Below are 25,533 nucleotides of genomic sequence, written 5' to 3' on the forward strand. Positions count from 1 at the left end.
TTGTCAAATTTACTTTAATGTCCTACTTATTCTATCATTTTTTTTAAAGAATTTTCGACTTTAGTCTCATTTTAAATTTTTTTATTTATAATTTTTTAATTTTAATTAGATTAATTAATTATTTTAATTTTAATTTAAAATTATTTTTATTATATAATAATTACTTTAACAAATATATTCTTAATTATTTACTAATTATACCCGTCTCAACTTCTCGTGTCTACAGTAAAATTGACACCGTAGTCGGGACTGAAGAAGTATTTTGGTAGATGGTAAAAAAGGTTATTTCGTTCTTCCATCGAGTTTTTTTTTTTTTTTTTTTAAACAAACAATTGATGCAGAAAATAAGCTACTTCAATGGTGCTGCAGTCAGTTATGTGAGTTTAAACCTTATTCAATTTGTCATATACTTTAAAAATTTACAAGAGACAAAATGGATATTTGAAGAAATATCAAATTACACGAGGATTCATGAAAACTCACTCTACCTTATTTCGATGTAAAAGCAAATTAAAATGTGAGATTTTACAAACCAAAGAAATATTGTGTGAGGCTATCACCCTCTGTCAATCTCGATTCTCCTCAGTTTGAATGCGTGTTTGACACAAAAATTCGTCGGAGAGTTCGTAAAAAATCGACGAAAAAGGTGTTTAAATCGGAGAAGATGATCGGACTCTGAGATGCTCTGCTATATAGTTGTTGCCGGTACGCATTTATAACAACATGAACCTATAGATGTATTTTTCAAAGTAGGCCGTAATAATAGTTTAAGTTGAATGAGTTGTGATTGTTTATTGTTATGTAATCAGCATTGATTAGTAGAACCTTTCATAGATTGAAATCCCCTGAATGTAGATTGATTTATTATCAAACCGAGTCAACAAATACCTGTCTCATTTGTTGTTTTGTGTTATGCATTTTATTAACTTGCCAAGGTGTTGCTATAATTGTGAATTAACCATACTTCGGAAATTTGCGTTATTTAAAGTGTTCGAATGTGTATTGTTTGATCAATCACTTCCCAACAATTCGTATTGGAGATTGGTAATTTGTGTAGATTTTGTACATGATTGTAAATTCATAGACAAAAAAAAAAAAAGAAAAAACAAATATTTTATTAAATTACAAAATAAGAAAATAAAAATATTTTAAAAATTTATCTTGTTTTGAATTAAAACGTTTGTAAAGAGTTCGTTCAAATTTATGAATTTCACCAATTTTTTTCCAATTTTTGCAGTAAAATTTGTAAGGAATTTTGTACTTTCTTTCTCATCATAAAAAATTGGTTATAGAAGTATAAAGTATACTTCTTTGGATTTAATTTGAAATATTTTGATATTAAAATAATATATATATATATATATTTTTAAGAAAAGGACAGTTTAAATAGTAAAGTTTCCCATGCATCTCCAAATCTCACAATTATGTGTGTTGCTTGAAAATATCATTTGCTTGTTAATAAATTATTGCTCAAAATATCCACACATTTGGTTAGATAAGACAATTTTGGAAATTTTAGAAGTTTTGAAATTTTATAAATAATAAAATATTAATATTTAATTTGATATTTTATGAAATAATAAATTTATTTGCCGTGATATTATTTTTTTTTTAAAAAAAAATTATACCGAAATTTCAAATTTTGTTGTGTAAACAAAGAGATTTTCTAAATCTCAGCATCATTAATAGATAAAATATATATATATATACCCCATTTGTCTCAATTTAATGTACTTATTTATTTTTTTATAGTAGACTAAAAAATAATACTCTATGTCCCACCTAAAATATCTATTTTTTTCTATTTTCGTCTGTTTCACATAATTTGTTTATTTTTTTCTTGAAAAATTATTACACTTTAATCAACATCTTAAATTTCATAATTTATATATATTTTTTTAATTTTAATTAAATTATTTAGTTATATTAATCATAATATATAATTATTTATATTATACAATAATAATAGTTTTGACATTTTTTACTCTTGAGAGTACAAAAAAAAAATGGTAAAAACAGTTAGAGGAAGTGTGTAGATTTTTCTTTGATAATACAGAGAATTTAGAAATGTAAAAATTCCAGCTATCTGGATGGATCGATAAAATAAATAAATGATTAATCGAGCAATAGAGAGTTTTAACGAGTGAAAATCTATAAAAAAAAAAAAAAAAAAATGGTAATTTTTTCTTTAAATAATACTCCCCCATCATCCAATTGTGTGCTTATTTGACCGGGTACGGATTTTAAGAAAAATATGTAAGAATAAAAAATTTTACCTTTTTTTTTTTTGTAAAGAATAGTGGTATTTTTTTTACTAAAAAAAGGAAATGAGAATAAATTTGGATAACAACAAAAAAAAAAAGAAAGTGATAATAAATTTAAATTACGGAGGGAGTAAATTAGATACTATGTTTTGTAAAATCAAATTTTAGTTTAATTTCTTTTAAATTGTAAAAATTAAATATTTAAATAATAAATAAAATGTGATATTTTGTAAATTGAAATAATATAATGTTTTAAAAATTATAAAAATGAAATAGTACAAAAAATTTAAAAATAAAAAAAAAATATTATATCAATATTCAATTCTCTACATTTCTCTAAAAATGAAATCAAAGAATGAGAATGAAATCGAAGAATGGAAAATGATTTATTTCTCAAACTCTCAATTCTTTGATTCAATCAAACAAGAGAAATTTGGTCATTTCTATTTATCTTATCTCATTTTTCTTTACCAAACACACCACAAAATTCCCCTATCACGAGGTCAACGAGAGCATCCAACAACCATAATCAATGTTTGATGCCGCCATCTAGTCCAATCCACCAACGAATTTCAAGGTCAAAGAGGGCTTCTAACAAACACAATCAATGTCCAATGCCTTCGTCCACTCCATCAGCGAACTTTTGGAATCAAACTTTGATATCAGTTGTTGGGATTGCGCAAACTTTGGGCTGAGCCGCACATATTTGCTTTTGGACTTCCTTCAAAGTTTCATACTAATGGAATTTAAGTTTAATTTATAAATGTAAATTTCTTTAAATCTTTTAATAAGATTTGGATTTACATCCCAACATATTACAAGCATTTAATTCAAAATATAAAGGAACATAAAGTGATTCACGTCCCTATCCTTGTGTTTTTCATGTTTTTTTCTTTTTTTTTTCGGATTGTGTTTTTCATGTTTAAGCAATTAAGCTTATGTATGGTGTCTTTGTACTTTATTGTAAACTAATTCAGAATGTACAATATTTATATTATAAGAGTGTTTATATTTTTTATTTTTATTTTTTTACGATGTAGAAACTCGCAGCCGTTATGCGCACTGGGTAATACCCCGGAACCTAATACCTTGCAAATTAGGCCCGACAAGGCAAATCACGTTAGGTGAACCATGTGTGGCAGTTGAACTGTAGGAATCGGAGTTTGAAAGAGTATTTATTTTGTGGAATAGGATTATAGTACAAAATATTATTTTAATGAATTATATAATTATATGATAAAATAATATAATTGTTAGTTTAATGAATTATTATATAAGATTATTCATTTTTCCTAAAATACTTCATAACATTAATATTAAGACTATCTCTAACCCATTACTTCCTTTTTGCGGTAGCTACAGTAAAAATGTAAAAATGCAGTTGATCTACGTAATTGTATTCTAACTATAAATTTCAATTTTCACTCTAAAAATATATTCTCTATATATTTATCTTTTATATTATTTTATATAACTTTTTATATTTATAAATTACACTCCATCTTTAATTTATTTTTACAATATAACCCAAACATATATAATTACACATTATTTTTAAAAAATATATATAATTATATATCACTTTTCAAAAAGTAAAATTATATATCACTTTTAAAAAATAAAATAAAATTATACATTATTTTTTAAAAAAATAAAATTATATCATTTTCCAAAAAATAAAATTAAATATTATTTTTTAAAATATAAAATTATATATCACTTTCTAAAAAAATAAAATTACACAATATACCCAAAAAAAATAACAAAAATACACAAACACCATAAAAACTTCACTCCATTTTTGGAGTGGAGTGTACATTCTTGCTCCAAAAATGGAGTAACAGTGTACCGGACTGCAAAAATGACGGGATTTGGGGGTGGTTGGGGTTTATGAATATGTTGGATAAAATTATATTATTCACCTTAATCATTCAAAATAAACACACCCTAAATATAATAGGGATTGTTATTACACCACATAAAAAGAACATATTTGTCACTAAAATTTAGAGACGGATAACGTTAACTACATGAACTTTAGAAATGAAATTTAATAAGTTATGTCCCTAATTCATCCTTAATGTCATTAGTTAAAAAAAAAAAAAAAAAAAAAGTGAATTCATAAATTAAAAAAGAAATTGTTACAAAAATATTATTATTTTTATAGTGTTATGTTAGCCGATAACATACAATATACAGACAAACAAGTCCCGTAAGAGATGACTCATGACCCCGCATTATACAGAAAAAAATTTGTGTGGTAATGTTTTATTTATTAGAAATAAATGGACACGAAAAAAAGAGGTTCTAAATAATAGAGAGAGAGATAGATAGAGTTTCAAACTAATAATAAATAATTAAAAGAAAACGAGTTATATATCTTCTTCAACAAATTATTGAGTAGTCAATCGGCTGATGCTTACATTCTCCTTCATGCCATTTCTTCAATTAAAATTTTATTACAATTTAAATCCTTGTCGAAGAGTTAACTCAAACTTGAATCCTGTACTACGTTATAAGTTTGAGATCAAACGTAGACTTTCTTCTTTCTCTAACTTCTTTTGGCACGCTTTTCCAAAAAATAATTAATACAAAGAAGAATTCATTCAAAACTCCTTTATTTATATTTCGTCTCAAAATATTTTTATTTACCTTTAAAACTTTTCATTTTTTTTATAAAAATAATTTATGATGATGATAAATATTATTTGTATTATATATAAACAATAAAATTCTCTACAAAATGATATTCATTCTTTTGCATCATTGTACTTAACATTAATATTGAAAATATCTTTATATTTGTATAATTGTTTTACAAATATTCTTCTATTAATATTATAAGACACTAATTGAAGTATTTTTTGCAATTTTTTTGTAATTTTTATTACATTTTGATATAATAATTAATATTCAAATATCAACGCGTTAAAAAGTAAATGAAACCCTTAGAAGGCGAACTGAAGTAGTATATTTTATTGACATATAAATATTATTCATATTGTGTATATTTTATTGAAATATAATGTTAAAAATATTTAAACACATCATTTTTTTAATCATTAAATAGCTAATATGTCAAACCAAACACTAGTTTTTTTATTTACCCTGCAAACTAGGCCCGACACGCAAGTCATACTAGGCGAACGAACCATGTGTTGCAGGTGACCTGAGGCATCAGAAGTTTGAACTCATAACCTCACGATCACAAGTCCAACCCCTACACCACCGGGCTATCCCTTACGAACTGCGGAAGAAGGTTGATTTTAGTGAAGGGTTTGGAGGAGCGATTACACGAATAGTTAATAAGGTTACAATGATTAATATCATCTATCACTATTCACTGAACCTCTAAATAGACGAGAGCATCAACAAATGAAGTAAAATTTTGAAAGTCGAACATGTTCATAAAAAGGAACACATATACATAAACATGCTCGAGTTCATGCTATCGACGTTATCAGCTCAAGAATTTGCAGCTACATAACACAGGGCCAATGCTGCTCAACTAATTAAAGAATGAGTATTTTCGAATCATATGTACAGATGGATCATCGATATGAAGCAAAATGAATAATTTAATTGCATGTACTAATCAATAAGAGAAAGCCGGGAACAAAGAATCCTCAACTTACAAGCAGGGTTGAGGCTCGACCTTCAAGTCACTTCTCCTTAACAGCCGAACCTGTAATACTTTCAACAGATCAATCACAATGCAGAATTAATTGCAGCGAGTATTGCATTTAAGGTACCTTGGATGCCAAAAAGAGGCCTGGAAAGTGATCTATCCATTGCAAGAACTTGTGAGCTTCTGGCAGTAATGTTCACTTAAGACGGGAATACTTTGTGCTCCACTGGTGCATTGCAATCATCCTCCAGATCACTAAATGATATGTCTTCGTCACTTACCATGACTGATTGGCTGGAATACCCGATTAAGTCTGCATCTTCCTTCAGCCAATCATCATTGTCGTCATCATTAGCTTCCTTGACCCGTGGTTCCAAGGATGAACTTGTGATCATCTCTTTGTCCTGGAGTATTGGCGCCAGATCTTCTCTGATGACAGACTTGTCAACAAATTCGACTACATTCACAGGGTGCTTCACAATCTCATCCCTCAAAGATTCAGGAGATATCTGGTCTGACATATTCCCGATTTGAGCATCTCCATGGAAGTGTATCATAGCATTCTCCCGGGGCGAATTTGGGATTTCTTTTAAGTGGGAAGTACTTACTCCGAAGCCGTACAACTCGTTGGTCTGCTTCTGCAGGGCTTGCATCCACATGGCTCGTGCTTTCACAAGCTGTTAGTTCCGAAGGAAAAACAAGTCTCAATCAAGTCTACACTTTCGATGCAACCTATAATTCAAAAAGTCTTTGCACACAAAAACAACAATATAATTGAAAGAATCTTTGGTTGTGTTTTCACCACAAACTCAACAGTAAACTATTATTACCCTCCCAAAAACATCACATTGAAGATGTACTTTTCATTTTGTGTTTTCTTTAATCAGAAACCAGCAAACTAAATAGGACAAAGGAATGTCATTAGAACTTATATGAAAAAGAGTGACGAAAAGATAGGTGTCTATCTCCATGTTATGCTATAACTACAGAAATGCTTACCAACCTTCGATCTCAATAGAAGTAACGGACATTAGATAGAAAATTGCAATGCTTTCTCCATAAGAATCGACATATTTCTCTTCATATTTTAGGATTATTACAACATCCGGTTGTCATATAAATAAGTAAAACATTCTGAGTGCTCAAAACATGTTTGATTATGTGAACCTAAATAAATTGCCAGATCAAATTCAGGCCCATAATACAAGTGTCCCCAAAAAATGTGGACAGGTCTGCAAGACCAGAAAATTCAGGAACACCATTTTCGTAAACATGTTGGCAATTATACCGATAACTGATAATTTGTTCCGAAGACAAATAATGACTGAAACAGAGTATGTTATTACACAGATAACCCTTGTAGTACAGTAGCTAAAGTGTATGCTTTGCGCTTGTTCTTAGAAAAATGAGTTCAATCAAGGGGTTATATTAGGCTGAATAATAATTGAAAAAATTAAATAAAATCAGCTGCGGTGTCACTATACAACGCTCCAATAATTGCACTGATGCTCAAACTTAAATGCATGTATATCAAAGGTTTAATACGGAATACTACTAACCTGCGGCAAAGACAATGCATCAGCATCGTGCTTGTTTAACCTTGAATATAGAAGCAGAAAATAGACCATCCAAAAGTAGCCCACACTCATATGAACTGGGCAAAGTTCAATTCGAAGTGCAGCTAATCTTGTTGACAGATGTTCAACAGCTAACGCATGCTTGTGTTGGGCATCTGATATCTCAAAATCTGGAGAACGAAGCAAACAGGCATAAAAAAAAAATAAAAAATAAAAAATCTCCTTTCTCAAAGCTTCTGGAAAGCAAGAGATATTTCAAAATTTAACCATGTTTCCAGAAGTAAACAGTTTGCTTTAGGCCTATCAAAATCCATATAGTGGACCAATTTCACTCTAAGCATAGGTTGATCTCCTCAGCCATAGGTTTAACAGAGATAATGCAAAGTCGTCTGTGAAAATATATTAATTCACAGCCTCAAACAAAACACAATAACACAAGAATGAAAGCTTTTCTTTATTGTTGTGACAGTGACATAATATCAACATTATCTACTTCATCAAAAAGGAAACTCCACAATGATAACGAATGACTACACAAATTAGGGTAACACTAACCTTCCTTGTTTCTTTTCAAAAACCAATACGGGATACAGAACTTCTGTAATGAGATCATATGTAACACTTGCACCCACATATCCAAAATGATTACATTAACACTTTACCATATATAAATGTATATATTTCTCTTAGTTGTGCCTAAATTTTGTTCATCCATATCAATGTTCATCGTGTGTGGATACAGAGAGGAATTTTTCGCAACAGATACTTTCAATTTTAAAAATATGATAAAAAACTTTGAAATAGAATTTTGATCATAAAAACATGTATATCTTACAAACTTAAAAGAGCATAAAAACATGTATACCTTCCTTAATGCTCAAATACTCATCTCGGTATATTACTATGGTTGATGCCTAACTCCGTGAATGAAGTCCGTTTCAATCTTATCAATAATATGCTTGTTCAATATTCCATGAGTATCATAATCTATGCCACAATCCAGATTAATTCCAAACCACATCAAGAAAATCAAATATCTATTAATGTTTTGTTTCTGCACATTCTATATGTGATGATTGACTCACTAAGTATAAGCTTCCTTCTATCAATACGTTCAACATCACATGACTTACAAGACATAATAGCTCATTCTGCCACATCTAAATTAACCGCAAATCAATCTTTCAAGACAAGGTCGTAGGGACCATTCTAAGCCACATCATTAAAACCAAATATTCATAGTGTGTACACTGCTCACTCCGTACATCATCATATCTAATGCCTAAATATATTAATAGATCAGTTTCCATAATAAATATGTTAAGCATTTCCTAAATCCCCATATCGGCTAGCATACCAAACGACACTAAGAAAAAAACCAGTAAACACTTAAATGAACTAAAAACTCCTATTATATACTTATTCTGCAACATGCCCTACATGGGGGAGGAAAGGGAGATGTTTCGCCATCGTCCCTTCAAATTGAGATAATGCTGCATTCTTTTGTTCTTCAGGAAAAGACTCAGATATTTAGCTTTGACCATCTTTATTGTACATATTTATCATTTTGCAACTACAAAATCAAAAACTATTTCAATGCAAAGAATGAACTTCTGAGCTGTTGTCCACACTATAAACTACAATCATGGAGGAAACTGACACTACTGCTCCTAATGACAGTACACTATCTAAAAGACCAAGAAAACAATGTATCCTCATTCTAATGCTCTAATTATTCAACAACACCCCAACATAGCTTTGGCCTCTTTAAACAATATGCACATCCTGTACAAATCTTTTTAGAAATTTTCAGATACCATTTAAGAACATATGCACATCCTGTACAGATCTTTCTAGAAATTTTCAGATACCATATAAGAATTTTTACATTTTAAAGAGCAGATCTGTTAGAATTTGCTTTGCATTTCCACATTTACATGATAACAGATTGAATAAACACTTAAACACTGGCAAATTTCCACAATCTTTTACTCAAATAATTTCAAGCTATAATCACAGTTATTTCTTACCGTCGAAATCCTCTTCTTCTGATAACGGGAAATCCAACCAGGTCTCCGGATGGTGTGCAATGTTCCTCGCAAAGGCCAAAACTTCGTCAGTAATCCCAACTGCTTCCTCCACAATATCTGAGTAATGATTCTCCGATGACGACAAACTTCCTTGCTCCGCAAATTGACAAGCTAATCTCGCGTCGTAGTCCACCAATTCCTCATTCTCGTCCGCATCAGTTTCCGACACGGATCGATCTGATTCAGATTCCTCCAGCCGTAACGAATCGGATCCCTGTCGCGGGGGCGGAGGAGCAAGGAAGGAAGCGACGCTCCACAACTGACGCGTTAGATTGTCTCTGAATTCCGATAAATCCTCTTTCACGCCACGTCCTTGATTGCAATCGTCGCCAGCATCTTCATCTCCGCTGCAATCGCTTTCACAATCCGAGAGGCGAAGATCTTGAGCGGCTGAGACTGAGAGTGTGGTATCTAGGCGCCGATCTTCCACGGTGTTTTCGTCCTCTTCTTGCAGTTGCAGGTGGTCTTCATCATCCTCCTGGAGGCGGAGAGTATTGGCAATTGAGCGAGCCAGCCAGGACATGCTGGTTTGTTGGAAAGTCATTTTGTCGGACCTCGAAATCCTACTGACCTCCGATTCGAAAAGGGGCTTCGCAGCAGCAGTAGTAGGTGAGCGGAATGATGATGTCTTTTTGGTTTGAATTTTCTTCTTTTTGTTCTTTTTTAGGGTGCGTTCGCTCGGAGTTTTTGAATTTTGAGTTGGAATTTGAATATGAAAAATTTTGAATTTGAATAGTTATACGATATAAATAGGCGTCGATGATGTTTTTAATGTTTAATGTAAAATTATTTTTAGTATAATATAAAAAAATTGAAAAATATGTGTTTAATTTGATATTAATTGGGGAAAAAAAATTTGGATTGTCATAAATAATTTATTTTTTTTCAATTCAAATATGACATATGCAACAAATATAAATCAATTTAATTAAATTTTTAACTTCTTACACTTAACCCACTCAAAATTCATTTGTTTTTATCTCTTTTCGATTAGCAAATATTTTTATCTATTTTTAAAACTTTTTATTTTTTTTTATATGAAATTTTATAAATAATATAAAAATAATAAATATGTGTAATATATTAATATTTTTGAAAAATTTTGGATAAAAAAATAAAGCCTAATTTATAGTAATTATAAATAAATAAATATATTTTTATTTATTTGTATTATACTACCTCGTGCCGTTCTAAGAGTCTAATTTATTTTTTGTGTGTTGATTTTTTATTATAAATTATTATATCAAAACGCACTACAAATTAATAAAAATTTGTAAAAATACTTCAATTAGTGTCTTATAATATTAATTAAAAACGAAATTTGTAGAAAAAATTATACAAATATAAGAATATTTTTAATGTTAAATACAATAACGCAAAATATAAAAATAATCTTTAGAGGCGGACGAAAAGTATATAAAATTTTATTTTATACATACTTATATTTTATTAAGATATAATGCTAAAAATATATAAAATAACAACAAATTATTCATATAAAAAATAATATTATAACTAATTATTAATAACTTATTTATGTATGTAACTATATAAGACATCGCATCGCTGACCAAATGCGTCATCTTACAAAATGGAAAAAGTATTGGGCTTGGATCATATGCGGACTTGTATTTCAAGTCAGCATATGCTGAAGCAAATCATAACCTTCAATTTTATATTAATAATATTAAAATCAAATATTATTATTAATATTAAGGGTTAAGATTGAAATTCATCATCCTGAATTAATATTTTCAGCATGTGATCTATCTTGAAAAGTATTTAGTAGAAAATATACTATTGGAGTCCTTGAAGTGTTGTAATAAAAATTGATTTCACGACCACTTCACCAAATTGGGTGTCAAAATCTCCGAATTGACGGCCCCAATTTCCTCAATTATCCGATCAAGTGCTTCCCTGTCCTTCAGTACAGACGTATGAGAAACTCCCGCCAATTTAACCACCTTAACCGCCGTCCAATTTCCGCCGCCGCCGCGATCCGCCGCCTCCGCTTCCAGCCACAGCAAGCTCTTCATGTTTACCGTCCCGTCGCCGTCTCCGAACACGACCTCCGGCCTCCCGTCGAACCCCGCTTCCCCGTACACCAATTTCTCCGCCGTATCCACCCCGCTCCCGACAATGCACGTCACCGGGACCTCCTCTGGCACCGGCAACGGCCTATCGACCAACGGCCGAATCCGCTCCTCGTAAGGCTGGACCCCTTCGGGGAACCCAATGTCGGCGAGGAAACGCGCGATGTCCGAACCCGCGTACGACGTCTCGGGCGTGACGACGAGCGGCGTCATCGTCGTCGTCGTCCCTCCGAACACCCGGGGGGACGGCATTAGCCACAGGTTGCTTGAGGAACTCCGCTGCTCGGCCCGGACTAACAACGGGTCAACTAGTGGCACGCCCAACGCGTTTCCGGATGCGAATGTCAGCATTTGTTCGACGGTGCCGCCCCACGGGGCGGACAGCGTGATCAAGTGCTTGATGTGCTTTTTATGCCACGACGGCGCCGTCCGGTCGAGCATGTGGAGGGCGAACAAGCCGCCTAAGCTATGGGTCACGAGGATGACCCGGTGGCCGCCGTTGGATGCGGCGGCGGATTCGACGAGACGTTCGAGGTCGGAAATGAAGTCGTCGGCGACCCGGCAAGGCTGGCCTTGTGCGGCCAGGCCGTACCGGAAGTCGTACGGCGCGCCGAAGAGGTTCTCTCCGCTTACATAGCCTATTTCTTCGAGAGATCTCACTAATGGTTCCATGTAAGCTGTAATGTGCCTGTAAATAAAGGCTTGTTTATTCTAATAAATTTATTAAATTAAAATATGAACAAAGACATAATGTTCTATTATTCTCGTATCTATCTATCTATTTGATTTTTGCACAAAATTATAAAAATATTAATACTATATTAAAATATAATAAAAATAAAAATAAAAAGATTAAACTTAACTATATTAGTATGGTATGATATAAAAGTAATAACATTTGTGTAATATATTGTAAATTGAAAAGGTATTTGTAATATTATATAAATCAATACTTTATTATAGAACAAAACAAAATAGAAAAATTAATATATTGTTAAAGGATAAAAAGAGTATTATTTTTTTTAAAAGGTAAACATTTTAGTTTACTATCTAGCCTCTTTATTATTTTAATTCATTAACGGGACTTGTTTATTATTTTAGTTCGGTAGCTGGAGCCTATCGTAAATTAGTTTTATAATTGAAATTTTTGTACTTTTAGTCCTCCTACGCCTAAGATGCCTACGTGGCGTGGCATCAGCAGGATTTGTCGAATGACATGTGTCTACCAAATTAGCGACATTTGACAAACAAGTGGACTTTAAATTTGTATAAAAAAATTTCTTTTAAAAATTTTAATTTATTTATTTTTTCTTTTTTTTTTTAAATTTAAAATTTTCAAATAAAAATTGAAAATTAAATTTTTTTAAAAACATTAAAAAAATAAAAATATGAATAGCAAAAAATATTTCACTTAGGGGATTAATTTACAACATGCAAGAGACTTTAATTACGAGACTAAAATTATAAAAGAGGTTCGACTACGGAAAAGAAAATCAGTTTTCCTTTTCTAAATATCAAATTGATAAATTCATAGCAGCAACATCAACAAATATAAAGAGAAACGGAAAAAAGAGACGAATAAATAATTTAAAAAGAAAAGAAGAGGATGAGAGAATAGAAGATCATACTTTAGATTAGGGTCGAGATAAAGGAGGGAGTCAATGGAGCCAAAGCCAGGGACTCTGGTATCGACGCCGGGGGCATTATAGTAATCCCGCAGCTGCGGGTCATAGTACAGAGTCATCCTCTCCGCGAAGCATTTCGTCAAGGGTCGGAGCAGCACGCCCGGGTCGAACCACAGTCGGAACCAGCCGTCTCGGTCCTTGTTCCAGGGGAAGGGGTACCAGCCGTTGCACCACAGGCTTGACGGATTGTACTCTCGGGTAAGCCTGGCTTCCAGCTGGTTCCCGCCGTTGCCGGGGATCAACACCACTGGGTGCAGGTGATGGGATAGGGCGAGTGACGACGAGAATACGGCCATTTTGAGAAGAAGAATGGTGCAGTAGTGGATAAGGTTGAGGAACTTGAACTTGAACTTGACCATGGTGATTGACTGATTGTTAACTGGAAAGCCAAATTAGGGTTTGTTTGATTCGGGGAAAATGATTTGAATGATTGGATTTGGGGGTTGTGGCTAATGAAAAGTGGTGGTTGGATTTTGGGGACGTATTGTATTGTATTGTTGTGGTGGGAAATGCTCTGCGCGTCTTCATGGCCATACACAAGCTTTCATATAATTCAATCATTTTATTTAATAATTTCTTATAATAAGAATTATTAGTATAATTTCCTCCTCACAGAAAACTTACTCGAAGTCAAGCATAGAAATTAAAAAATAATGGTGTTTTAAAATTAAATGTACAAGTAAAATAAATAAATAAATAAAAATTGAGTTATTATAGAAAAGTTATTAAAAATATCACAAAAAAATAATGATGAAAATGTTATTATTCATTAAAATATAAATAATAAATTAGAATCAATAAAGTATTTTCTTTAAACAAAATACTCCCTCCGTCCCGCTTAACATGAGTGTATTACTAAGACGGCGGTATTAGTAAAAATAATTAACATAAATAGTTTAACTAAAGTTAAAAAAAAATTATATAATTTAAAATTTAAAATGTGTTTTAAAGTATATAATTATATTTTTTTTAAAAAAATGACAAATTATGTAGGACCAACGAAATTAAAAAATAACGACAAATAATGTCGGACGTAAATATTAAAAATAGTCTTATTGAAACCATAAACAATTCATTTTGATTTGAATATATAAAATTTGTATTAATTTTAGTATCTATATAAATAATTTCAATCACTTTTAATTCCGTTTTTAAAAATAATGCAAAATCCTCGACAAAATTCTAACCAAGTACAAAAGGACCAGCTTTCCGGCGTTGCTCCACTCCATCGTCATTCTCGACGCCACCAATGGAATTGTTCCCCTGAATTCTTCAGGCATGGTGCTCTTCCAATCCATCGCCAACAGCTGAGGCATCATCCGACGGCAGGACATAACTAGCTAAATTCATATATACTTTTGTCATTATCTTTTATTTAAATTTATTAGTTAAATATTAAATAAATTATAACATTTTGTCATCGGGATTTAGATGCTAGTTTCGTCACTGGCCGACGGATGCATGAACTACACCGGAAACCTTATTCCAAAAGCAGCAACTCGGAAAATTAGATTATTCCGATCGGCGGCGACCGAAATTTCCGGTGAGGCGTCCAATTTCTCGCGGGGATGATTCTATGCCGAAATTAATAAGCTACGGAAACTTCGTGTTGAGTGTGAAATTCTTCCCTTCCGGCGTTCAATTCAAAACCTCAACTTGGAATGGACACTCTTAGACGACGCCATGTTCTTTTACAATTTCTAAGTTAACACCGTGTTCAATTAGTTCTTAAAAGTAATTAAAATTATTTATATTGGTATCTAAAATTAATGAACTGTTTATATTAAAACTAAAAAAATTAATTGCTTATGATTTCAATCGAGCTATTTTTTATTTTTTTTCCAGTATTTTATTATAAATAAACATCGCATAAATTTAAAAGACAATAAAAAATGGATATATTTTAACAAAGATATAAATCACTCTACATGATTTCTAAGTTTGAAGTTCGAACTTGAACTTAATGGCGCCGAAGTCCTTCACCCTCGATTTCTTTTCCGGGGCTTTGTCTCGAGGAAACTGGCTAGAATCAAGATGACTTTTTCGCCTTACCGCGACTTACCGGAATTCTATGAAGAAGGTGATGTTATTTTCACCTTCCGTGATTCTCCATCATATGAGTTCGCTAGGTACTCTTATGGTTGATGATTTTAATTCATAAAAAGTTGTTTGGTTTGTGAATGTAATTATGTGGAGGTGAGAATGGTGAGAATAATTTACAAAAACTAAAAATTGCGTTATATTGACCGATTTAATAAGAGCCTATATATCACCATAAAATAAAGTCATAAATTCAAATCTAAGCAACCTAAAGAACGTAATCAATAAATAATACCAAATTTAAATCTAAACTAAATATTTAAAATATTTCAAACGAAAACGAATATAACAGTTGCTTGTCCGTCGTTGCTTCCGCCGCTCCACCGTGTCAAAACCAGAAATAATGTTTTCAACTGAATTAGAGTCAAAATCAACAAGACTTTCAAATGAGTAAAAAACGATAGAACTCTCACCGGAGCCGAAAACGGCGGAACTCTCCACAGAGTCGAAAACAACATGACTCATAACAGAGTCAGAAACAATGAGACTCTCAGTGCAGTCGGATATATAGCTCTAGAGAAACATGACATATGGATCACAGATATATACGCAAATAGTACTCTCAAGTTCAAATGCAAATGGAAACTAATACTCTAAACATAAAGACTAACAACTAGAGACACTCTCAAATTTTGGAGATCTCCGAATACATTTATGTTGAATGTACTTGAAGAAACACGGGTTAGTATATTAATCACCCCATTTAAAAGTTTTAACTAAAAAGTTTAAACAATTAGAGATACGCATCATTTGTTTATTTATTTACAAACGTGAGTAAACCAATATGCCAATATGCCCCCTCACGTGCTCGGGTATAAACGCTACAAAACTTGCACGTGAACGACGATAAATGGGGAACGATGAGACTCGAATTTAAGACCTAATGCTCTGATACCATGCGATAATATTTTACAAAAATTCAAAAATTACATTATATTAATTATCAAAATAAGAGTAAAACAGATCTCAAATCTAGATTGGATATTTAAAATATTTCAAAAAAAATATTTTACTGCATCTAATTGTATCAAATATTGTATTTACAAGAGAATTTGGGAGGAAAATGGTGTTTTTTGGTTGGGGAAATAAAAATTACTCTATCCGTCACCCATAATTATATAACTATTTATTTTTTTGGTTGTCCGCTAAAATTATGGACTATATATTTATAGTAAATAATTTTATCCATCCATAATTTTGTTACAATTACTTCACAACTAATTTACAACTATTTTTTCCATGTATCTTATTATTTTTTATCAAATTTTTAATAAATTTTTTATAATACTCTCACAATTTCATTTTACTTTATTATCTAATTCATTTTAAAATTAAAATATCGTTATTTTCTTAGTTTTTCTGTCCAACCAAACTTATATAATTTTAACAGATGGAATGAATGTATATTTTCTTTGAGGGAATTTTTTTATATCGACTAACACTTGAGTGTTTAGGGTTCTTTTATTTTTTATAAGTGAGAAGAGTCGCCAAACTTGTCATTGAAACGAAATGATTCACCTTCAACATTTTCATCAGATAAATTCATAGTAAATGCCAAAAGTTTAGGAGATTCAAATGTAGCGTTCTCCTGCGACAATGACATGTGACCTGCAAAATTTTGCCGAGAACTTTTATGTAAATTTCTAGGTTCGTTATGGTCTTTAAACTTTTCTAAATTACTCATAATTTCAAAAACGTGATCAAACTGAAATCCTCTTTTAGACCCCGATGGATGTTTCTTGAACATGTCTCTTGCCATCATCATCTGTACGAAATAATAAATATTACATACAATATTTTTCTATAAAAGCACTACATACAAATAACTGTATTTATGTATTTACCGTGTCGATTTCAGATGCTCTACTTTTCTTCAAATCCTCCGTATATTTAATACAACTAAGAAATAACCTACAATGGTTTTGGATCAATGAAAATCGACTTTCCAATGACTTCAACGTATGTGAGTAGGCAACCTCAGACTGACTATCCTTCTTATTTTGATCGTTGAATGTTTCAACAATCCGTTTCCAAAAAGCTTCCTTGGATTGACCTCGACCCGTAATTGCATCTTGAGTATGCTCCGAAAAAATCTCACACAACAACTTATCTTTCTCGTCGCTATATGCAATAGATCGCTTAGACATGATTTTTATAGTTATGCAATGTGAAAATGAAAGCAAGAAGGATAAAAAGAAAATATAATGAAACTATGGTGATTGTAAATGATTATGGCTACTATTTATAGGAGAAATTTGTAAGAGTATTTATGTTGTAAAATTAATGAAGTGGATGGAAGTTGGATGTTGAATGTTAGAGTAAATGAAATGATAATAAATTGATGTAGGTGGAAGTTGAATGTTGGTTATTAAATTGAATGTAATGTTAGTAAATGATATAATTTTAATAAATGATATAGAAATATAATTTTATGTTGAATATTGAGTGTTAGATGAAATATAATTTTAATAAATGATATAGAAATATAATTTTATGTTGAATATTGAGTGTTAGATGAAATATAATTTTAATAAATGATATAGTTTACTGTTGGATTTTGGATATTGAGTTTTAGATGAATCTAATTTTAATAAATGATATAGAAATATAATTTTTTGTTGGATATTGAGTGTTAGATAGAAATATGATTTTAATAAATGATATAGAATATAATTTTAATAAATGATATAGTTGATTGTTGGATGTTGGATATTGAGTGTTAGATAAAATATAATTTTAATAAATGATATAGTTCGTGGTTGGATGTTAGATACAACGTTATTGAATTAAGTAGTTGGTGGTTGCTTAAAACATTACATTGCCTATAAATTGATGGGTAGACATGCAAAAATATTCAACTTACTCATTTCTAAATTCATATCACTTTAGGAGAAATATGAATTTTAGTGTTGGTGGTGTTTCATTTTATAGTTCATCGTCCGAAGAAGAAGATGATCCGCAACAATTTTCAGTCATGCATTCCATTGGTACAGGTGAAGCAACAATGGAGGGCTCGATACGCAACAATGATATTTTTCAACGACGTTTTGACATACCATGACCAATCCATGGTGGTTCCGTTTTAGGTCATCGGGTTGTCAATCGTGATCGCGAGGAAACAAATTTAAGATTATTTAATGATTATTTTACATCTAACCACCCATTGTATGATGAGTCAACATTTCGAAGACGTTTTCGAATGTCTCGAAATTTGTTTATTCGGATTGTTGATGCAGTGAAGGATCATGACTCGTATTTCATGCAAAGACGGGATGGTTTGGGAAGACTTGGATTATCTTCTTTTCAAAAAGCAACAGCAGTATTTCGGGTGCTAGCTAATGGTACACTCGCAGATTCCACCGACGAGTACGTCAAAATCTACGAATCAACCACTATTGAATGTGTGAAAAGATTTTGCCGTGCAGTCGTTGAGATATTTTCAGAATATTATCTCAGAGCTCCCAATGAAAATGATATTCAAAGATTGCTCCATATCGGTAAAAGTCGTGGTTTTCCAGGTATGTTGGGTAGTTTGGATTGCATGCATTGGGAATGAAAAAATTGTCCAGCTGCTTGGACAGGCCAATATGCAGGTCGTAGTGGAAAGCCATCAATAATCCTTGAAGCTGTAGCAAATTACGATATTTGGATTTGACATACATATTTTGGTTTGTCTGGAACCAATAATGATATTAATGTTTTAAACTCATCAACATTGTTTAGAGATTTTACTTTAGGTGTTGCACCCCCCGCACATTATTATATTCAAGGAAAGCAATATGAAATGAGTTATTATTTAGCTGATGAAATCTATCCTAAATGGGCCACTCTCGTGTAAATTATTAGCAATCCGCGTGGTCCGAAAAAAAAATTATTTGCCCAGAAACAAGAATCATGCAGGAAAGATATAGAGCGCGCATTTGGAGTTTTACAAGCACGTTGGGGAATTATCAAGGACCATGTCGCTTTTGGCAGAAAAAATGTTTTGCATGATATAATGTTTGCGCGCATTATCATGCATAATATGATAACAGGGGAAGAACGTAATCTTAATGTTCCAATATCGGGAAGCGCCAATCGCAACGGTGGAAATGACTACGGATCAAGAACGCTATCATCAATTTTTGAGCGATATGTTCAAATTAGAAGTAGAGAAACTCATTTTGAACTAGGCGATGCTTTAATTGAACATATATGAGAAGAATATAACTCTACCTATTAGTTATTTTGTACTTAATTATGTTTAATTCAATAATATTGCTTTTTTTTAATCTATATTTATATTTTTAATTTATATTTTAATCAATTTTTGTGCTTTAATTTAAATATATATTAAAATATTAATAAATATAATTTATTGATATAATATTTAAAATATTAATTAAAAATATTATTATAAGTTAAATTGTATAAAAATAATAAAATATTAAATTTTATTTGTAATTTTAAAAATTATATAAAATAAAATATAAAGAGATCTTTAACCCCTAAACAAATGGAGGGTATGATTGGATAAGAGACCCTCCAAAAATAGAGGGTATAGTTGGATTAGTGTTGCAGACTCTGCAAAAATGAAGAAATGTAATGTAAACCCTGCAAAAATAGAGCTATGGGTTGAAGCATAGTAAAATCCGATGAAAAAAACTGAAACGAAAATCGAACCGTTAAAATCCGGTTCATGGCGCCGCTGGTTCGAAGGTTTTCGGAACCGGATGGCCAAAGTCCTACCCCGCTTCCACCGATGGGTTGGGTAGGTTATAGTGACCGCTCTAATTTAGTAATTCTAAATCCTTAGGCCGATTCATCTTGGTGTGGTCAGGGTTCAGATCTTTAACTGATTAGGGGTTCCTCAATTGAAGGATTCTGGGTCTATAATCAACAGTGAACAGGAAGAGATAGAAGAACATCAAGTAATCGAAGTTTCGAGCTAAGCAATCAAATTGGAAATGGTGTTTGGTCAGGTGGTTATCGGACCGCCGGGGTCTGGAAAGACCACATATTGCAATGGCATGTCTCAGTTTCTCCAGCTTATTGGGCGGTACCTTTCCGATCCTTTATGAATGTGTTTTCCTTTGTTTCGTTGATGCCAACTTAGGTATCTTATTGTGTTTGGTATCTTCATTTAGCTGGTTTCACTTGTGATTTCTGGGTGCGGTCTGTTAGAGGAATCCTTGTTCTGCTGGCTGGTTGAGATCTTATAAACTCTTTAGAGGGTGTTTGAGTGTTTGTATAATCTATTAATGCTTGGGGATAGTTTATATGAATCATTAGCCCCGTAACATAGAAATGATTGAAGTCTATGAATAGTTATATTTTAGAAAGTTTCTGGAATAGTTGCCAGAAAATATACTTTCTCTACGACTCTTGATTGTGAGCTCAAAATTGTATTGTGAGACACTTTGTCAGTTTAATTGGAAAAATAATTGTTTTATAATGGGTTGCAGGAAGGTTGCAGTGATAAACTTGGATCCCGCTAATGATGCTTTGCCGTATCCTTTACATTGGTTCTTTTTTAGGCTGATTTTGTAATCAATTGTAATTTTGTTGTATGGATATCCAGTGGTTACCTCCTTATATGATCAAAGATATGATTGCGCTATTAACATTGAGGAATTAATTAAGCTTGCTGATGTAATGGCTGAGCACTCTCTTGGTCCTAATGGAGGTATATGTACTGCCATAGTGCTTAGTATACAAATACCTTTTGATTTGTTTTGGGATTTTGACATTTTAGAGATTTTCACAGGACTTATTTATTGTATGGATTATTTGGAGAAGAATATTGATTGGTTAGAATCCAAACTAAAACCTCTCCTGAAAGGTGAGTACTGCCTTTGATAATTATCAATGTTTATCACCGCATTTACCTTGACAGTGATGTACTCTGTTGATAGCTGGCTCTCTTAGCTTATGGTGATTGCATACAAAATGTTTAGTTTTGGCAATGGAATTGATATTGGTGGATTGTTCAGCTAATGGAGTTATCTTTTCATTTTGGCCTATGATATACTATCTTATAAATGAAAAATGGGTGTGTTCTTTTGTAATTTTGATTTAGTTCTGTAATTTTGGCTTTGATGCTTTTGAGGTGACAATAGTTGTTTGCTGTGGTGTCTTATATAGACTATGGGGGTTGGATGTGATATTTTTGGACGAAAAAATAAAGATTGAATTATAAAACGAAAACTTAGAAAACACAAAAGAACACTATCATATGAGGATCTTGTATGATTTTCTGAGTGTATTGTCTTCTTTTCGACGGGGCATTTAGACAACAATCATAGCATAGATAAGGCTGGAAACTTAGCATTAGGATATTTAAAATTCGAACCCGTATATGTAACTTTGAATCCTAGATCTTGTTCTTCTATTAAAGTATAAATTCTTGAATGTCTCTTACTTTTTTGAAGGAAATTTGAGAGATTGAATAGTAAACAAATTGTAATAAGAACTAAAAGTAAACAAACCCTTAAGTCTTTTGTTTTTGTTAATATATGGAGAAATTTGACAATTGAAAGTCTTGTTAGTGATTAGACAAAGATTTCATCTCTTTGCCATTTTTCATACAGTTAAGTATTTATTTTTCATAACAATTTCTCATATGTTGCTGCACTATCTTAGCTACATTGAGAGAGTTTATTTCCATCGATTTTCTTAAACCGAATGGATGCTAAAATTGTTTTGCAGATCATTATCTTCTCTTTGATTTTCCTGGCCAAGTGGAACTGTTTTTTCTTCATCAAAATGCAAAGAGAGTTATCATGAAGCTTATAAAGAAGTTAGATCTCAGGGTACACTTTTTTCTTATTGTCATTATTTACCCAAAATTATTGTTGCAGCTGAACATTGTTGGATTCAAATCGTATAAGATAGTTCTATTTGACATAAAACTTGTCTCCCCCATTTTAGAAATGTCAGCACATTTCATATAATTTGATCTAAGAAATATGCTTATAGGAACAAATAAACAATTTTAATCTCCGGGTAACCAAAAATATATATAAATTTTTTATTTGGGGTTGGGGCAAAATACATTTAATCAACTTCATTGTATATACATGCTTAGATAATATATAGTTATATTGTTCAAAACTAATAATATGCTCTTAGAAATGTAATTCTATATTTATGTGTATTTGATATTTTGATTTTGTCAATTACTCAATTGTGATTTCAGGTGCAGAAAGTTTATTATTTATTTTTGTGCATGTGATGTGAGCCCTAAAAGGTAATCGAACAAGCTTTCATGATATCCTCCTTTTTTGCAGTTGACTGCTGTACACTTAATTGATGCTCATCTCTGCAACGATCCCGGAAAGTACGTTAGTGCCTTGCTTTTATCATTGTCAACCATGCTACATATGGAGCTTCCTCATGTCAATGTTTTGTCTAAGATTGATCTGATTGAAAGCTACGGAAAGCTAGGTTAGAACTGTTTTACGTCGATATTAATGGCATATAAATGTGTGAATATGTCTGTGTGTGTGTGTGTATGCGCATGTGCATGTGTCTGACTGTACGCAAGGACTCTGGTGTTTTAATCTTCTATTTTGATGCCGTCATCTTTAAGTTTGTACCTGTCTTGTTTTGCAGCTTTCAACCTTGACTTCTACACCGATGTGCAGGATTTGTCTTATTTACAGCATCTTCTTGAGCAGGATCCCCGGTCTGCTAGGTATAGGTATGAGTGATGACCAACTCCTTTTGTATCCATTGTCCTTTGCAATTTGTTCTTTCATTTTATTGATTTGTTTTCTTAATGCTAGATCTATATTCGAGTATTTTAGTTCCTGTCAGCCTATATATCCCATGTTACCTTGTAGTTCATCAGAAGTGTAGAATGAGATGGGTTTCACTTGTTGCTAAGATTAATTGAAATTTGTTAATTAGCTATTTTATTGTTTTTACCTAAAGTAATCATTTTAAGTTGTTAAAGCTATATTATTTGCATTTCTAATTTTTGTAATGGTGCTTCGTTTCTAAACCATGTCCGAAATCCCTTCTTTCATTGGTTTTTAGTTAAACACTCGGAGATAAAGAGAGTTCTCGTCTGACTTGATTCTTATCGTGACCCGTGTGATAATCAGATTTCAGATTTTATAGAAGTTATGTTACCTCATTTTGTCACTCTCATGTAGAAAACTCACGAAGGAATTGTGCGAGGTGATTGAAGATTACAGTCTTGTCAATTTCACAACTTTGGACATTCAGGCATGTTCATGTCGATGGGTTCTTACGTGTTTTTATTTCAACTTTCTAGCATCTCATTCTCGGCCATCTGATTTTCAGGATAAAGAGAGTGTTGGAAATCTAGTCAAACTGATCGACAAGAGCAACGGTTATATATTTGCGGGCATTGAAGCAAGTGCTGTAGAATTCAGCAAAATTGCTGTCCGCCCTGTTGATTGGGATTACTACAGATATCCTTTTTCCTTGATTGCTATTTAGTTTTAGTTTTAATTTTTAAAATCTTTCGACTCCATTTATTATCCTTTGGATGACTGGAAACAACTTTCCTTGACAATTGAGATTCACAGTTGCAGCTGTGCAGGAGAAATACATCAAGGATGATGAGGACTCTGCCGACAACAATAATGTGGCATTCTCTGATGAGTCTGCTGATCATTGAAATGGGATTAACTCAGGTGACACTTTTGAGTTGTGAATTTGTGTGATCGATTCTACATTATTTTTGTTTATATTTAAATATTCATGGTGAAAATCGGAACGATTGTTAGAGGAAATGCAGACGTATCTTGTTTTTTTGGTTAAAATGCCATGGGATGATCTGTAGCTTGTAATAGTACTTAATAGTTATCGCCTACACCTGCTCTAGTCATCTTATCTTCTAGCAGTTTAAAAGAATTTGTGTTCTTTAATTATTTTTCTGAGCAGCCCTTAAAATTTTGTTAGGTTACCCAAAAGCAAAGGGTTTGCTTAGTTATGTTTTAGATCTGTTTTGATGTTTTGGACTTTTTTGAGTTTTTAAAGAGCTTGACTGAATATGATTGTTGACTCAAAAGAATAACGATTCAGGATGATCTGGTGGTATAGATATTTATTTAGTTATTTTTGAAAAACATGACAACACACTGCCAACAAAAATAAGTAATTTTTAAGTCCATCAAAGTATGATCCGATGGTGTAGAAGTAAATTCGTGATTGTATTATCGGTTCTAGTTTGCATGACTCTATTGTCGGGTCTAGTTTGCAGATCAGGGGATTGCTGGTTTTCACATTATAAAAAAGAAAAAAATTGCAATTCTTTAAACACGAAAGACTGTTAAATATAATGATAAAAATAAAAATGCAATTCTTTAAACACGAAAGACTTAAATATAATGATAGTGGACAAGTAAGTTTGGGTTTTTAATTTATCTTTATTTTATTGCCTTATCTAAGTAAAGCGTAACAAAAGGGTGTTTTTATTTTTTGTTTTTGGATGAATGTAATTTTTTATATTAGATATGAATTGTAACAATTTTTCTTTTGTTAGTGAATAGAGTATATTTTAGATATATATATATTTTGTATTATTTATAATATTTATAAACAATTGTAAAAAAATATAAAATTGGGTGAACATATTTAAAATATATCAAGTTGTTATAAGATATTCTCTTATTCTGTAAATTTTTATCTGCTTTTTATTTAAATTTATCTACTAATTTATTTAGAGTCACTTAAATTGTTTTTAAGTCTCGTGGGCTTTATAAACACATGATTAAATGTATTTTAAAAATAATATCATCGACGTTGGCGGACAAGAAGTTGAAGGCGATGGTCTGGCGGTGCCGAATTGAGAAAATAAGATGGAAGATGAACCGGTAGCGCTTCACGGTTCGATGGTGAATGGTAATTTGCGTTCAAGTAGTATGAGAGGATTGAGCGGAGGGCGGTGACGATGGTGGAAGAAGGGTAGTGATAGTGATCAGAAGAGTATTGAAAAAGTATGTGTCGACAACTGATATCGTGCCGAATAATATGGAATAAAATGTGCTGAAATAATATGGTATAAAATGCTCTTTTATGCACATAAAAATGCTGAAATCAATTAAACAAAATATTGATTTACTTTAATTAACAAAAATCTGAG

At 31.8% G+C, this 25,533-nt stretch overlaps 4 protein-coding genes and 1 pseudogene across 8 annotated transcripts; 2 read left to right on the forward strand and 3 right to left on the reverse strand.

The window, feature by feature from the left end:
* Nucleotides 1–5,225: 5,225 nt before the first annotated feature.
* LOC127257522 (uncharacterized) lies at nucleotides 5,226–10,272 on the reverse strand. Of its 5 annotated transcripts, XR_007839995.1 has the most exons (5): nucleotides 9,500–10,270; nucleotides 7,452–7,639; nucleotides 6,017–6,569; nucleotides 5,900–5,949; nucleotides 5,227–5,511 (listed from the first exon to the last, which is right to left on the reverse strand). XR_007839995.1 is itself a non-coding variant. In XM_051283983.1 (3 exons), the coding sequence occupies exons 1-3, from the start codon at nucleotides 10,101–10,103 to the stop codon at nucleotides 6,093–6,095; spliced, it is 1,269 nt and encodes a 422-aa protein (XP_051139940.1). In that variant the 5' UTR covers nucleotides 10,104–10,271; the 3' UTR covers nucleotides 5,641–6,092. The 5 variants fall into 5 exon arrangements, 1 of the variants encoding a protein (XP_051139940.1); XR_007839993.1 differs by having other exon boundaries at nucleotides 5,226–5,511; nucleotides 5,900–6,569; nucleotides 9,500–10,271; XR_007839994.1 differs by lacking the exon at nucleotides 5,227–5,511 and having other exon boundaries at nucleotides 5,641–5,957; nucleotides 9,500–10,272.
* Nucleotides 10,273–11,374: 1,102 nt separating this feature from the next.
* LOC127256844 (lecithin-cholesterol acyltransferase-like 1) lies at nucleotides 11,375–13,844 on the reverse strand. Its single transcript, XM_051283061.1, has 2 exons — nucleotides 13,281–13,844; nucleotides 11,375–12,340 (listed from the first exon to the last, which is right to left on the reverse strand). The coding sequence occupies exons 1-2, from the start codon at nucleotides 13,694–13,696 to the stop codon at nucleotides 11,395–11,397; spliced, it is 1,362 nt and encodes a 453-aa protein (XP_051139018.1). The 5' UTR covers nucleotides 13,697–13,844; the 3' UTR covers nucleotides 11,375–11,394.
* A 1,147-nt stretch (nucleotides 13,845–14,991) lies between these two features.
* On the reverse strand, nucleotides 14,992–17,645 carry LOC127256913 (uncharacterized). Its single transcript, XM_051283141.1, has 2 exons — nucleotides 17,282–17,645; nucleotides 14,992–17,202 (listed from the first exon to the last, which is right to left on the reverse strand). Exons 1-2 carry the CDS (start codon nucleotides 17,582–17,584, stop codon nucleotides 16,906–16,908), a joined length of 600 nt encoding a protein of 199 aa, XP_051139098.1. The 5' UTR covers nucleotides 17,585–17,645; the 3' UTR covers nucleotides 14,992–16,905.
* A 645-nt stretch (nucleotides 17,646–18,290) lies between these two features.
* On the forward strand, nucleotides 18,291–19,739 carry LOC127257405 (uncharacterized; annotated as a pseudogene).
* Nucleotides 19,740–19,932: 193 nt separating this feature from the next.
* Nucleotides 19,933–24,440, forward strand: LOC127257404 (GPN-loop GTPase QQT1). The gene is made up of 10 exons (XM_051283802.1): nucleotides 19,933–20,475; nucleotides 20,882–20,926; nucleotides 21,023–21,102; nucleotides 21,184–21,258; nucleotides 22,125–22,228; nucleotides 22,706–22,862; nucleotides 23,031–23,118; nucleotides 23,576–23,648; nucleotides 23,727–23,857; nucleotides 23,973–24,440. The coding sequence occupies exons 1-10, from the start codon at nucleotides 20,384–20,386 to the stop codon at nucleotides 24,064–24,066; spliced, it is 939 nt and encodes a 312-aa protein (XP_051139759.1). The 5' UTR covers nucleotides 19,933–20,383; the 3' UTR covers nucleotides 24,067–24,440.
* Nucleotides 24,441–25,533: the final 1,093 nt, after the last annotated feature.

This window comes from Andrographis paniculata, unplaced genomic scaffold (assembly GCF_009805555.1).
Source record: "Andrographis paniculata isolate CXL003 unplaced genomic scaffold, ASM980555v1 Contig57END, whole genome shotgun sequence".
In the NCBI taxonomy this organism is placed as follows: Eukaryota; Viridiplantae; Streptophyta; class Magnoliopsida; order Lamiales; family Acanthaceae; genus Andrographis; species Andrographis paniculata.

Bases quoted from the DNA above. Each gene is read 5' to 3' on its own strand.
- LOC127257522 (XM_051283983.1), bottom strand. From the start codon at position 10,103: ATGACTTTCCAACAAACCAGCATGTCCTGGCTGGCTCGCTCAATTGCC. The intron at 7,640-9,499 runs GTAAGAAATAAC...TTCGTTCTCCAG, and splicing joins AGAAGAAGAGGATTTCGACG to ATTTTGAGATATCAGATGCC. The intron at 6,570-7,451 runs GTTAGTAGTATT...CGGAACTAACAG, and splicing joins ATGCATTGTCTTTGCCGCAG to CTTGTGAAAGCACGAGCCAT.
- LOC127256844 (XM_051283061.1), bottom strand. From the start codon at position 13,696: ATGGTCAAGTTCAAGTTCAAGTTCCTCAACCTTATCCACTACTGCACC. The intron at 12,341-13,280 runs GTATGATCTTCT...CTTTATTTACAG, and splicing joins TATCTCGACCCTAATCTAAA to GCACATTACAGCTTACATGG.
- LOC127256913 (XM_051283141.1), bottom strand. From the start codon at position 17,584: ATGTCTAAGCGATCTATTGCATATAGCGACGAGAAAGATAAGTTGTTG. The intron at 17,203-17,281 runs GTAAATACATAA...TATTTCGTACAG, and splicing joins GAGCATCTGAAATCGACACG to ATGATGATGGCAAGAGACAT.
- LOC127257404 (XM_051283802.1), top strand. From the start codon at position 20,384: ATGGTGTTTGGTCAGGTGGTTATCGGACCGCCGGGGTCTGGAAAGACC. The intron at 22,863-23,030 runs GTTAGAACTGTT...CTTGTTTTGCAG, and splicing joins TGAAAGCTACGGAAAGCTAG to CTTTCAACCTTGACTTCTAC. The intron at 23,119-23,575 runs GTATGAGTGATG...ACTCTCATGTAG, and splicing joins CCCCGGTCTGCTAGGTATAG to AAAACTCACGAAGGAATTGT.